Source organism: Phyllobates terribilis, unplaced genomic scaffold (genome assembly GCF_046119375.1).
Source record: "Phyllobates terribilis strain yellow unplaced genomic scaffold, ASM4611937v1 Scaffold_7__3_contigs__length_470593459, whole genome shotgun sequence".
NCBI classification, from domain to species: domain Eukaryota; kingdom Metazoa; phylum Chordata; class Amphibia; order Anura; family Dendrobatidae; genus Phyllobates; species Phyllobates terribilis.
In genome coordinates this window covers 140,126,951-140,142,258 of record NW_027362767.1, presented here as the reverse complement: position 1 = coordinate 140,142,258, position 15,308 = coordinate 140,126,951, and the positions used below count along the sequence as shown (strand labels likewise).

The window sequence follows — 15,308 nt, the reverse complement described above, 5'->3', positions numbered from 1 at the left end:
GTAGTTATATTCTTGTACATAGGAAGCAGTATTATAGTAGTTATATTCTTGTACATGGGGGGCAGTATTATAGTAGTTATATTCTTGTACATAGGAAGCAGTATTATAGTAGTTATATTCTTGTACATAGGAAGCAGTATTATATTAGTTATATTCTTGTACATAGGAAGCAGTATTATAGTAGTTATATTCTTGTACATGGGGGGCAGTATTATAGTAGTTATATTCTTGTACATGGGGGGCAGTATTATAGTAGTTATATTCTTGTACATAGTGCAGTATTATAGTAGTTATATTCTTGTACATAGGGGGCAGTATTATAGTAGTTATATTCTTGTACATATGGGGCAGTATTATAGTAGTTATATTCTTGTACATAGGGGCAGTATTATAGTAGTTATATTCTTGTACATAGGGGGCAGTATTATAGTAGTTATATTCTTGTACATGGGGAACAGTATTATAGTAGTTATATTCTTGTACATAGGGAGCTGTATAACACACTTGAGGGCAGATGGTAAAACGTGCCTCTATTTGGGACAGTTGTCCCTGCTCTTCGCCCACTCCTTTCAGCAGCTCACACAAAGTACATTACTCACTATGATGACAATATGACTGATATCTGCACACCTTTAGAGTTCTGCAGTATGCGATCAATGAGGACAGGGTACTTGGTAATTCTTTGGGTGACGAGAAGAATGCACTCTGGCACTCCATGCCTTCGGAGCAGCTGGGATCGAGTCAATTTCTGTATGGGAAGAGGACACAAATCAGAAATGATTTCCTAGCTGACCGGTGCAGTCTCTAATGCATCAAACATGATTCTTCATGAGAACTCACTCGCATCAGCTGCTGGAATTTCTTATCTCTGGAGAACAATTCCTTGTAGAGTTTCACAGCCTTTTGGTGCTGGCTACAAAATTCAGTGTAAGCTTTTTTCATATGTTCTGTGTTGGTCCCTGAAAACTGCAGACGAAATAGGGATAAATATAGACGATTCCAAAAATACTCAAGATAACCAAAATGTTTCTTATTTATCTACAGAACTGTTCCTTTGCAGCATAAAGTTGTAACTGTAGGTAGCCATTGTTAATGCTATACAGCCTTGTTTTCTGAAGGCTGTAGGGATTCACTCTTTCAGGTAGGCATTTGGTAGCGTTCACACAGGAAATGCAGTTTCGTCCAAACAGGTGCAATTTTATTGCTTTCATAAAACTCCAAGGAAACCAAAACCAAAACAGCCTCTTCTGGGCACAAAGGTATAACAACAAATACACAATTCATATAGCAGCACATATAGGTCAGTGAGCTCACCTGAAGAAATTACAGTACTTTTCTCCCAGAGCAAACTTTACTCAAATAAGAGGTTCGATCTTACCAGTCTCGGTATCACCTTCAGCCCGAGCACCAGCAGCTTCCATGCCAAACTGGGCACAGTTCACATGTTACTCTGCAGCTCCAACACACAGCCTGCTCAGCTTTCCTAGCTGACCTATGCAGTCTCCATTCAGACAGAGACCCTGGCACATTTCTCTCTCAGCAACAGCTCACATTTTGGCTGGTCACTCACCAGCTTCAGTATACTTGACTCCGCTTCATTCAGCAGACTGACACACCTAGTGAAAACAGGCCCTGGTTCTTAGTCAAAGCTAGGTGCCTCTAATCAAAACCTGCAGTGCTATGATTTAACCCAGGCCTCCTTGGCTGACCTCTTAACAACCTGTATGCAAATCTAAAGAAATAAATCCCACTCTTGCCCTCCCTCATCCCCATTTCCTACGTGCATATTTGTCTCCGGCATCCTTTAAGCATATCAGATAGGGTAGCGCCCTCTACCTCCTTCGGGCATCTTCTACACACAAGTCTCTACAGTACCTGGTTTATCAGGATGTCTCCCAGCTTGTTGATGACGAAGTTCTTGGTACTGCCAGGTTCCAGGGAGTCCTTGCGCCTCTCAAGGAGCTGGATGAGGAAGCGGATATGGATGTCACTGAGTTCATCTACACATGGGAACATTTTCTGGACCAGAGCTGGATCCATCTGCAGGTCTTCCAGCATTCCCTTACGGAACAAGTAGGTCATAATCTTCAATGTGCGAACATGGTGGAGCTCGGTTTGGATAAGCTCTAAAAAGTAAACCAGGACGAGACGTGTCAGAGCGGAGTGGAGCGTTGCTGCGACGCCTGTGCATTTCACCAAATAGAGAAACATTCTAGTTTTTATTTGATATCAATACGGTGTTGCCCAAAATTAGAAAAGGTCAACTCCTGTCTTCCCGATGTCTGGTATTACATTGAGCCGGAAAACCAAAGACACCTTGTGTGGAACTGTTCCATTTTTTTTATAATCCCAGAAAAGCCCCCATAATTCTGGCAAGACAGTTCTCACCATATATAACATCCTGCCGCTTCATCACATCCTTCTTGTGCTTTTGTAGGTAATTGCTATCCACCGCCGTGCTCCACGAATCCGCTTCAAACTCCTTTTCGTCTGTTGCGAAATCGCTCATCAGCTGGCTGCAGATAATATCAGCGCCTAAAAAACGTAAAAGATGCAAAGTTTTAAGTCTGGACGTCACCTGTTGAGCCAAGTTCTTTACCCCTACATTATCATGGAAAGTCTCGGAAGAATAGCGACAACATGTGTCAACCAAGTAAAAAAAAAAAATGCCAAGAAACTAGCTTTAGTTAAAGAAAATGCTAGTAATAACCATCCTACTTCACGAATGTATTAACTGGCCATACACATCAACATCGACCAGACTAAAACCGTAGCTCTTACGGAGCGGTGGACGGCTACTGTACATTACAAGGACACAGACCTCCTTCATCGATCAGAGATTCCACCGACAATGTCCTGTTCCTCATGTTCAGAGAGTCCGTGGACTGAGACAAAATCCGGCGTATTCCCAGGGGGCTCTCATCGTTCAGATTCCTGAGTAGCACAAAAGTAACATAAAACATGGCGTCCAGAAAGCAGACATTCGCGGAACAGTCTACTGAAAGAAACCGTAATCTCACCCTGCAATGTTGGTCGTGGAGACGCTTTTGGAGAGAGATAAAGACGGTCGCCCGCGACGTGAACCTAGCAGGGAGTGTCGGAGGCTATCGGAAGGATAGATGGCAGAGTTGGGTCTCTCCCTTAAAGTACTGGCTGCAGGACAAAAAAAAAAAAAAAAAGAGTTGAGAAAACAATTAATAGGATTTTTACACGCAGTACCATTTCCTTCCTCAGGGTGGCAGTAAAGTATAAGTTTTCATTTATATTTGCGGTATAATTTTCTTGCACAGGGTGGCAGCACAGCTTTATTAGAGAACTTTTTTTTTTCAAATAGCTCAGAAAATCCACAGAATAGACGCAGATCTTTCTCATAACCTCCTCCTGTGTGCTAAATCCGCTGCCGCATTATAGGAGTGAGTTCTTCTGAAGAAGAAGTCGCATCTGATTTTGCAATGTTAACCCCCTCATTTCCTCAGTAGTTCATTTTTATTGTGCAATGACATATGTTCCTGAGCTCAGCTCCTTTTTATTACGTTATATAACCTGTCGCACCGGTTTTTACAGCCGACGGCTGTGGTCGTACTCACATTTGTTCCTCAGAGACACGTTCTGGAGGGCAGAGCTGTTCTTCAGGAAGGCGGCTTTCTGTTGCTGTAACCATAAAGCAGTCGTTATTATGTCATCCTCACCCCTTGGGCGACTGTCCTCTATGGCTTGTAGCCCACCCTTACCTTCTGTTTCACCTTGGTGCAGCTGGGGAGGGCGTCTTTACAGCGGTTGTGTATCGTAACGTTGCACGCTAAGGGAAGAATAGGAGAATATTGGTTATTTTACATCCTAAACGTAGCGAAAATCCAAAATATTTTGTACTTATAAATATAAAAAACGGCCTTGGTGTCGGTTTTAGCGATTGTGTAAGGGTTAACGATGACTGTCGTCCTTGGGACGGGAGCTTCTGCTTTTGAGTGGGTCCGGCAGCGCTCTTGCCATTATAACACCGCACTCGATGTACGGTAACATGGCGTCACTGAGAGGCAGAAAGAAGGAGGCCGAGACTGCCCTAGAAGCAGTGGCGGAAGCTCAGTTGGAGGCACTATCTGGAGTTGACAAGATGGTGACCTCATAGGGGCGCGAGGCACGGCGACATGCTGCAATTATACACCATTAGTAGCAAGTAATTGAATTTTCCTGGTTCTCTCGATGGGGCAGGACAATTAACTCTTTAATGGGGTTCGGACAGAGACCCGGCAGCGGTGATAGGTCCTCTGCCAGCGTACAGTGCCTTGAGGGAGGTGACGTATGCCGAAACTGTCGGCTCTGTAACCAGACAGACAACTCCTGTAACATCTCACAAAAGCTCCATTGTGTGGAGGCTGAAAACGGAGATACATCCCGGGCACCGGATCACAAGATCTCAGCTCAGGGCCACAAGATCTCCAGAAAAGTATCTAGTGCCATACCGGCCGTGACAATGGATCATGCTTGAAATGCTCAGCCATATGGTGTCATCACATAATACTTCTTATGTTGCGGCCATTCTTTAAGGCCAGTCTTTGGTTAAAATGTAGAAACTTCAGTGCATAATGATGGCGGTATTATTAGTGCACAGAGTAACTCTATTACTTTAATATTTTACGGCGGTCAAATTCCAGCACTGTGTTATAGCAGAGGTATTATGGATCTTGGCGGTTCTGTGCAATTGTGCCACCTGCATTGTTCCTTCCATTTATTTTTATTACAAAGCGCCTGCCAATATTACTCAATTAAAAGAAATTGTAGAGAAATATGTCATTTTTAACAAGACCGGAAACCATATAAGTGAACCCTCACCTCTCACACATACACACCCTGAGACCACATCCTGTCTCACAACAGGAGCGCACGGCGCATGTCCTCACTGTGTGCGGCCAGCAGGTGGCGGCACTGATTATAGGTGCACATTGTAACTGCATGATAGGATACGCAGCTCAGTATCACACATCATAGGATTAGATACACAGCTCAGTATCACACATCATAGGATTAGATACACAGCTCAGTATCACACATCATAGGATTAGATACACAGCTCAGTATCACACATCATAGGATTAGATACACAGCTCAGTATCACACATCATAGGATACACAGCTCAGTATCACACATCATAGGATACACAGCTCAGTATCACACATCATAGGATTAGATGCACAGCTCAGTATCACACATCATAGGATTAGATACACAGCTTAGTATCACACATCATAGGATTAGATACACAGCTCAGTATCACACATCATAGGATTAGATACACAGCTCAGTATCACACATCATAGGATTAGATACACAGCTCAGTATCGCACATCATAGGATTAGATACACAGCTCAGTATCGCACATCATAGGATTAGATACACAGCTCAGTATCACACATCATAGGATTAGATACACAGCTCAGTATCACACATCATAGGATTAGATACACAGCTCAGTATCACACATCATAGGATTAGATACACAGCTCAGTATCACACATCATAGGATTAGATACACAGCTCAGTATCGCACATCATAGGATTAGATACACAGCTCAGTATCGCACATCATAGGATTAGATACACAGCTCAGTATCACACATCATAGGATTAGATACACAGCTCAGTATCACACATCATAGGATTAGATACACAGCTCAGTATCGCACATCATAGGATTAGATACACAGCTCAGTATCACACATCATAGGATTAGATACACAGCTCAGTATCGCACATCATAGGATTAGATACACAGCTCAGTATCGCACATCATAGAATTAGATACACAGCTCAGTATCACACATCATAGGATTAGATACACAGCTCAGTATCACACATCATAGGATTAGATACACAGCTCAGTATCGCACATCATAGGATTAGATACACAGCTCAGTATCGCACATCATAGGATTAGATACACAGCTCAGTATCACACATCATAGGATTAGATACACAGCTCAGTATCACACATCATAGGATTAGATACACAGCTCAGTATCACACATCATAGGATTAGATACACAGCTCAGTATCACACATCATAGGATTAGATACACAGCTCAGTATCGCACATCATAGGATTAGATACACAGCTCAGTATCACACATCATAGGATTAGATACACAGCTCAGTATCGCACATCATAGGATTAGATACACAGCTCAGTATCGCACATCATAGAATTAGATACACAGCTCAGTATCACACATCATAGGATTAGATACACAGCTCAGTATCACACATCATAGGATTAGATACACAGCTCAGTATCGCACATCATAGGATTAGATACACAGCTCAGTATCGCACATCATAGGATTAGATACACAGCTCAGTATCACACATCATAGGATTAGATACACAGCTCAGTATCACACATCATAGGATTAGATACACAGCTCAGTATCGCACATCATAGAATTAGATACACAGCTCAGTATCACACATCATAGGATTAGATACACAGCTCAGTATCACACATCATAGGATTAGATACACAGCTCAGTATCGCACATCATAGGATTAGATACACAGCTCAGTATCGCACATCATAGGATTAGATACACAGCTCAGTATCACACATCATAGGATTAGATACACAGCTCAGTATCACACATCATAGGATTAGATACACAGCTCAGTATCACACATCATAGGATTAGATACACAGCTCAGTATCACACATCATAGGATTAGATACACAGCTCAGTATCACACATCATAGGATTAGATACACAGCTCAGTATCACACATCATAGGATACACAGCTCAGTATCACACATCATAGGATACACAGCTCAGTATCACACATCATAGGATTAGATACATAGCTCAGTATCACACATCATAGGATTAGATGCACAGCTCAGTATCACACATCATAGGATACACAGCTCAGTATCACACATCATAGGATTAGATACATAGCTCAGTATCACACATCATAGGATTAGATACACAGCTCAGTATCACACATCATAGGATACACAGCTCAGTATCACACATCATAGGATTAGATACATAGCTCAGTATCACACATCATAGGATTAGATGCACAGCTCAGTATCACACATCATAGGATACACAGCTCAGTATCACACATCATAGGATTAGATACACAGCTCAGTATCACACATCATAGGATTAGATACACAGCTCAGTATCACACATCATAGGATTAGATACACAGCTCAGTATCACACATCATAGGATACACAGCTCAGTATCACACATCATAGGATTAGATACACAGCTCAGTATCACACATCATAGGATTAGATGCACAGCTCAGTATAACACATCATAGGATTAGATACACAGCTCAGTATCACACATCATAGGATTAGATACACAGCTCAGTATCACACATAGGATTAGATACACAGCTCAGTATCACACATCATAGGATTAGATACACAGCTCAGTATCACACATCATAGGATTAGATACACAGCTCAGTATCACACATCATAGGATTAGATGCACAGCTCAGTATAACACATCATAGGATTAGATACACAGCTTAGTATCACACATCATAGGATTAGATACACAGCTCAGTATCGCACATCATAGGATTAGATACACAGCTCAGTATCACACATCATAGGATTAGATACACAGCTCAGTATCGCACATCATAGGATTAGATACACAGCTCAGTATCGCACATCATAGAATTAGATACACAGCTCAGTATCACACATCATAGGATTAGATACACAGCTCAGTATCACACATCATAGGATTAGATACACAGCTCAGTATCGCACATCATAGGATTAGATACACAGCTCAGTATCGCACATCATAGGATTAGATACACAGCTCAGTATCACACATCATAGGATTAGATACACAGCTCAGTATCACACATCATAGGATTAGATACACAGCTCAGTATCACACATCATAGGATTAGATACACAGCTCAGTATCACACATCATAGGATTAGATACACAGCTCAGTATCACACATCATAGGATTAGATACATAGCTCAGTATCACACATCATAGGATACACAGCTCAGTATCACACATCATAGGATTAGATGCACAGCTCAGTATCACACATCATAGGATACACAGCTCAGTATCACACATCATAGGATTAGATACATAGCTCAGTATCACACATCATAGGATTAGATACACAGCTCAGTATCACACATCATAGGATACACAGCTCAGTATCACACATCATAGGATTAGATACATAGCTCAGTATCACACATCATAGGATTAGATGCACAGCTCAGTATCACACATCATAGGATACACAGCTCAGTATCACACATCATAGGATTAGATACACAGCTCAGTATCACACATCATAGGATTAGATACACAGCTCAGTATCACACATCATAGGATTAGATACACAGCTCAGTATCACACATCATAGGATTAGATACACAGCTCAGTATCACACATCATAGGATTAGATACACAGCTCAGTATCACACATCATAGGATTAGATACACAGCTCAGTATCGCACATCATAGGATTAGATACACAGCTCAGTATCACACATCATAGGATTAGATACACAGCTCAGTATCGCACATCATAGGATTAGATACACAGCTCAGTATCGCACATCATAGAATTAGATACACAGCTCAGTATCACACATCATAGGATTAGATACACAGCTCAGTATCACACATCATAGGATTAGATACACAGCTCAGTATCGCACATCATAGGATTAGATACACAGCTCAGTATCGCACATCATAGGATTAGATACACAGCTCAGTATCACACATCATAGGATTAGATACACAGCTCAGTATCACACATCATAGGATTAGATACACAGCTCAGTATCGCACATCATAGAATTAGATACACAGCTCAGTATCACACATCATAGGATTAGATACACAGCTCAGTATCACACATCATAGGATTAGATACACAGCTCAGTATCGCACATCATAGGATTAGATACACAGCTCAGTATCGCACATCATAGGATTAGATACACAGCTCAGTATCACACATCATAGGATTAGATACACAGCTCAGTATCACACATCATAGGATTAGATACACAGCTCAGTATCACACATCATAGGATTAGATACACAGCTCAGTATCACACATCATAGGATTAGATACACAGCTCAGTATCACACATCATAGGATTAGATACACAGCTCAGTATCACACATCATAGGATACACAGCTCAGTATCACACATCATAGGATACACAGCTCAGTATCACACATCATAGGATTAGATACATAGCTCAGTATCACACATCATAGGATTAGATGCACAGCTCAGTATCACACATCATAGGATACACAGCTCAGTATCACACATCATAGGATTAGATACATAGCTCAGTATCACACATCATAGGATTAGATACACAGCTCAGTATCACACATCATAGGATACACAGCTCAGTATCACACATCATAGGATTAGATACATAGCTCAGTATCACACATCATAGGATTAGATGCACAGCTCAGTATCACACATCATAGGATACACAGCTCAGTATCACACATCATAGGATTAGATACACAGCTCAGTATCACACATCATAGGATTAGATACACAGCTCAGTATCACACATCATAGGATTAGATACACAGCTCAGTATCACACATCATAGGATACACAGCTCAGTATCACACATCATAGGATTAGATACACAGCTCAGTATCACACATCATAGGATTAGATGCACAGCTCAGTATAACACATCATAGGATTAGATACACAGCTCAGTATCACACATCATAGGATTAGATACACAGCTCAGTATCACACATAGGATTAGATACACAGCTCAGTATCACACATCATAGGATTAGATACACAGCTCAGTATCACACATCATAGGATTAGATACACAGCTCAGTATCACACATCATAGGATTAGATGCACAGCTCAGTATAACACATCATAGGATTAGATACACAGCTTAGTATCACACATCATAGGATTAGATACACAGCTCAGTATCGCACATCATAGGATTAGATACACAGCTCAGTATCACACATCATAGGATTAGATACACAGCTCAGTATCGCACATCATAGGATTAGATACACAGCTCAGTATCGCACATCATAGAATTAGATACACAGCTCAGTATCACACATCATAGGATTAGATACACAGCTCAGTATCACACATCATAGGATTAGATACACAGCTCAGTATCGCACATCATAGGATTAGATACACAGCTCAGTATCGCACATCATAGGATTAGATACACAGCTCAGTATCACACATCATAGGATTAGATACACAGCTCAGTATCACACATCATAGGATTAGATACACAGCTCAGTATCACACATCATAGGATTAGATACACAGCTCAGTATCACACATCATAGGATTAGATACACAGCTCAGTATCACACATCATAGGATTAGATACATAGCTCAGTATCACACATCATAGGATACACAGCTCAGTATCACACATCATAGGATTAGATGCACAGCTCAGTATCACACATCATAGGATACACAGCTCAGTATCACACATCATAGGATTAGATACATAGCTCAGTATCACACATCATAGGATTAGATACACAGCTCAGTATCACACATCATAGGATACACAGCTCAGTATCACACATCATAGGATTAGATACATAGCTCAGTATCACACATCATAGGATTAGATGCACAGCTCAGTATCACACATCATAGGATACACAGCTCAGTATCACACATCATAGGATTAGATACACAGCTCAGTATCACACATCATAGGATTAGATACACAGCTCAGTATCACACATCATAGGATTAGATACACAGCTCAGTATCACACATCATAGGATACACAGCTCAGTATCACACATCATAGGATTAGATACACAGCTCAGTATCACACATCATAGGATTAGATGCACAGCTCAGTATAACACATCATAGGATTAGATACACAGCTCAGTATCACACATCATAGGATTAGATACATAGCTCAGTATCACACATCATAGGATTAGATACACAGCTCAGTATCACACATCATAGGATTAGATACACAGCTCAGTATCACACATCATAGGATTAGATACATAGCTCAGTATCACACATCATAGGATTAGATGCACAGCTCAGTATAACACATCATAGGATTAGATACACAGCTTAGTATCACACATCATAGGATTAGATACACAGCTCAGTATCACACATCAGGATTAGATACACAGCTCAGTATCACACATCATAGGATTAGATACACAGCTCAGTATCACACATCATAGGATACACAGCTCAGTATCACACATCATAGGATTAGATACACGGCTCAGTATCACACATCATAGGATTAGATACACAGCTCAGTATCACACATCATAGGATACACAGCTCAGTATCACACATCATAGGATTAGATACACAGCTCAGTATCACACATCATAGGATTAGATACACAGCTCAGTATCACACATCATAGGATTAGATACACAGCTCAGTATCACACATCATAGGATTAGATACACAGCTCAGTATCACACATCATAGGATTAGATACACAGCTCAGTATCACACATCATAGGATTAGATACACAGCTCAGTATCACACATCATAGGATTAGATACACAGCTCAGTATCACACATCATAGGATTAGATACACAGCTCAGTATCACACATCATAGGATTAGATACACAGCTCAGTATCACACATCATAGGATACACAGCTCAGTATCACACATCATAGGATACACAGCTCAGTATCACACATCATAGGATTAGATACACAGCTCAGTATCACACATCATAGGATTAGATACACAGCTCAGTATCACACATCATAGGATTAGATACACAGCTCAGTATCACACATCATAGGATTAGATACACAGCTCAGTATCACACATCATAGGATTAGATACACAGCTCAGTATCACACATCATAGGATTAGATACACAGCTCAGTATCACACATCATAGGATTAGATACACAGCTCAGTATCACACATCATAGGATTAGATACACAGCTCAGTATCACACATCATAGGATTAGATACACAGCTCAGTATCACACATCATAGGATTAGATACACAGCTCAGTATCACACATCATAGGATTAGATACACAGCTCAGTATCACACATCATAGGATTAGATACACAGCTCAGTATCACACATCATAGGATTAGATAGTCATATGAAAAAGTTTGGGCACCCCTATTAATCTTAAGCTTAATGTTTTCTTAAAATTGGTGTTTTTGCAACAGCTATTTCAGTTTGATATATGTAATAACTGTTGGACACAGTAATGGTTCTGCCTTGAAATGAGGTTTATTGTAGTAACAGAAAATGTGCAATCTGCATTCAAACAAAATTTGACAGGTGCATAAGTATGGGCACCTCACCAGAAAAGTGACATTAATATTTAGTAGATCCTCCTTTTGCAATAATAACAGCCTCTAGTCGCTTCCTGTAGCTTTTAATGATTTCCTGGATCCTGGATGAAGGTATTTTTGACCATTCCTCTTTACAAAACAATTCCAGTTCAGTTAAGTTTGATGGTCGCCGAGCATGGACAGCCTTCTTCAAATGACCCCACAGATGTTCAATGATATTCAGGTCTGGGGACTGGGATGGCCATTCCAGAACATTGTAATTGTTCCTCTGCATGAATGCCTGAGTAGATTTGGAGCGGTGTTTTGGATCATTGTCTTGCTGAAAGATCCATCCCCTGCGTAACTTCAACTTTATCACTGATTCTTGAACATTATTGTCAAGAATCTGCTGATACTGAGTGGAATCCATGCGTCCCTCAACTTTAACAAGATTCCCGGTGCCGGCATTGGCCACACAGCCCCAAAGCATGATGGAACCTCCACCAAATTTTACTGTGGGTAGCAAGTGTTTTTCTTGGAATGCTGTGTTTCTTTGCCGCCATGCATAACGCCTTTTTGTATGACCAAACAACTCAATCTTGGTTTCATCAGTCCACAGGACCTTCCTCCAAAAAGAAATTGGCTTCTCCAAATGTGCTTTTGCATACCTCAGCCGACTCTGTTTGTGGCGTGCTTGCAGAAACGGCTTCTTTCGCATCACTCTCCCATACAGCTTCTCCTTGTGCAAAGTGCGTTGTATAGTTCAGGGTTCCCCAACTCCAGTCCTCAAGGCCCACCAACAGGTCATGTTTTCAGGATTTCCTTAGTATTACACAGGTGATAATTGCATCACCCGCACAGGCAATAATTCCATCACCTGTGCAATACTAAGGAAATCCTGAAAACATGACTTGTTGGTGGGCCTTGAGGACTGGAGTTGGGGAACCCTGGTATAGTTGACCGATGCACAGTGACACTATCTGCAGCAAGTTGATGCTGCAGCTCTCTGGAGGTGGTCTGAGGATTGTCCTTGACTGATCTCACCATTCTTCTTCTCTGCCTTTCTGATGTTTTTCTTGGCCTGCCACTTCTGGCCTTAACAAGAACTGTCCCTGTGTTCTTCCATTTCCTTACTATGTTCCTCACAGTGGAAACTGACAGGTTAAATCTCTGAGACAGCTTTTTGTATCCTTCCCCTGAACAACTATGTTGAATAATCTTTGTTTTCAGATCATTTGACAGTTGTTTTGAGGAGCCCATGATGCCACTCTTCAGAGGAGATTCAAACAGGAGAACAACCTGCAAGTGGCCACTTTAAGTAGCTTTTCTCATGATTGAATACACCTGGCTATGAAGTTCAAAGCTCAATGAGGTTACAAAACCAAAAAAAGTGCTTTAGTAAGTCAGTAAAAAGTAGGTAGGAGTATTTAAAACAAGAAAATGATAAGGGTGCCCATACTTATGCACCTGTCAAATTTTGTTTGAATGCAGATTGCACATTTTCTGTTAGTACAATAAACCTCATTTCAAGGCAGAAACATTACTGTGTCCAACAGTTATTACATATATCAAACTGAAATAGCTGTTGCAAAAACACCAATTTTTAGAAAATATTAAGCTTAAGATTAATAGGGGTGCCCAAACTTTTTCATATAACTGTACATAGCTCAGTATCACACATCATAGGATACACAGCTCAGTATCACACATCATAGGATTAGATACATAGCTCAGTATCACACATCATAGGATACACAGCTCAGTATCACACATCATAGGATTAGATACATAGCTCAGTATCACACATCATAGGATACACAGCTCAGTATCACACATCATAGGATACACAGCTCAGTATCACACATCATAGGATTAGATACACAGCTCAGTATCGCACATCATAGGATTAGATACACAGCTCAGTATCACACATCATAGGATTAGATACACAGCTCAGTATAACACATCATAGGATTAGATACACAGCTCAGTATCACACATCATAGGATACACAGCTCAGTATCACACATCATAGGATTAGATACATAGCTCAGTATCACACATCATAGGATACACAGCTCAGTATCACACATCATAGGATTAGATACACAGCTCAGTATCACACATCATAGGATTAGATACACAGCTCAGTATCACACATCATAGGATTAGATACACAGCTCAGTATCACACATCATAGGATTAGATACACAGCTCAGTATCACACATCATAGGATTAGATACACAGCTCAGTATCACACATCATAGGATTAGATACACAGCTCAGTATTGCACATCATAGGATTAGATACACAGCTCAGTATCGCACATCATAGGATTAGATACACAGCTCAGTATCACACATCATAGGATTAGATACACAGCTCAGTATCACACATCATAGGATTAGATACACAGCTCAGTATCACACATCATAGGATTAGATACACAGCTCAGTATCGCACATCATAGGATTAGATACACAGCTCAGTATCACACATCATAGGATTAGATACACAGCTCAGTATCACACATCATAGGATACACAGCTCAGTATCACACATCATAGGATTAGATACACAGCTAAGTATAACACATCATAGGATACACAGCTCAGTATCACACAACATAGGATTAGATACACAGCTCAGTATCACACATCATAGGATACACAGCTCAGTATCACACATCATAGGATTAGATACACAGCTCAATATCACACATCATAGGATTAGATACACAGCTCAATATCACACATCATAGGATTAGATACACAGCTCAATATCACACATCATAGGATTAGATACACAGCTCAGTATCACACATCATAGGATTAGATACACAGCTCAGTATCACACATCATAGGATTAGATACACAGCTCAGTATCACACATCATAGGATACACAGCTCAGTATCACACATCATAGG

At 40.7% G+C, this 15,308-nt stretch overlaps 1 protein-coding gene across 6 annotated transcripts in view; it reads right to left on the bottom strand.

The window, feature by feature from the left end:
- ARHGEF2 (Rho/Rac guanine nucleotide exchange factor 2) overlaps nt 1-15,308 on the bottom strand; it is a 148,521-nt gene that overhangs the window by 12,309 nt on the left and 120,904 nt on the right. For all 6 annotated transcript variants that reach the window (XM_073639308.1, XM_073639310.1, XM_073639309.1 and 3 more), the window contains 8 exons: nt 3,732-3,799; nt 3,588-3,651; nt 3,021-3,153; nt 2,822-2,934; nt 2,389-2,535; nt 1,876-2,126; nt 841-966; nt 631-748 (listed from right to left, as the gene is read on the bottom strand). In XM_073639308.1, the coding sequence (XP_073495409.1) occupies nt 631-748; nt 841-966; nt 1,876-2,126; nt 2,389-2,535; nt 2,822-2,934; nt 3,021-3,153; nt 3,588-3,651; nt 3,732-3,799 (1,020 nt within the window). The remainder of the gene's footprint in view (nt 1-630; nt 749-840; nt 967-1,875; nt 2,127-2,388; nt 2,536-2,821; nt 2,935-3,020; nt 3,154-3,587; nt 3,652-3,731; nt 3,800-15,308) is intronic.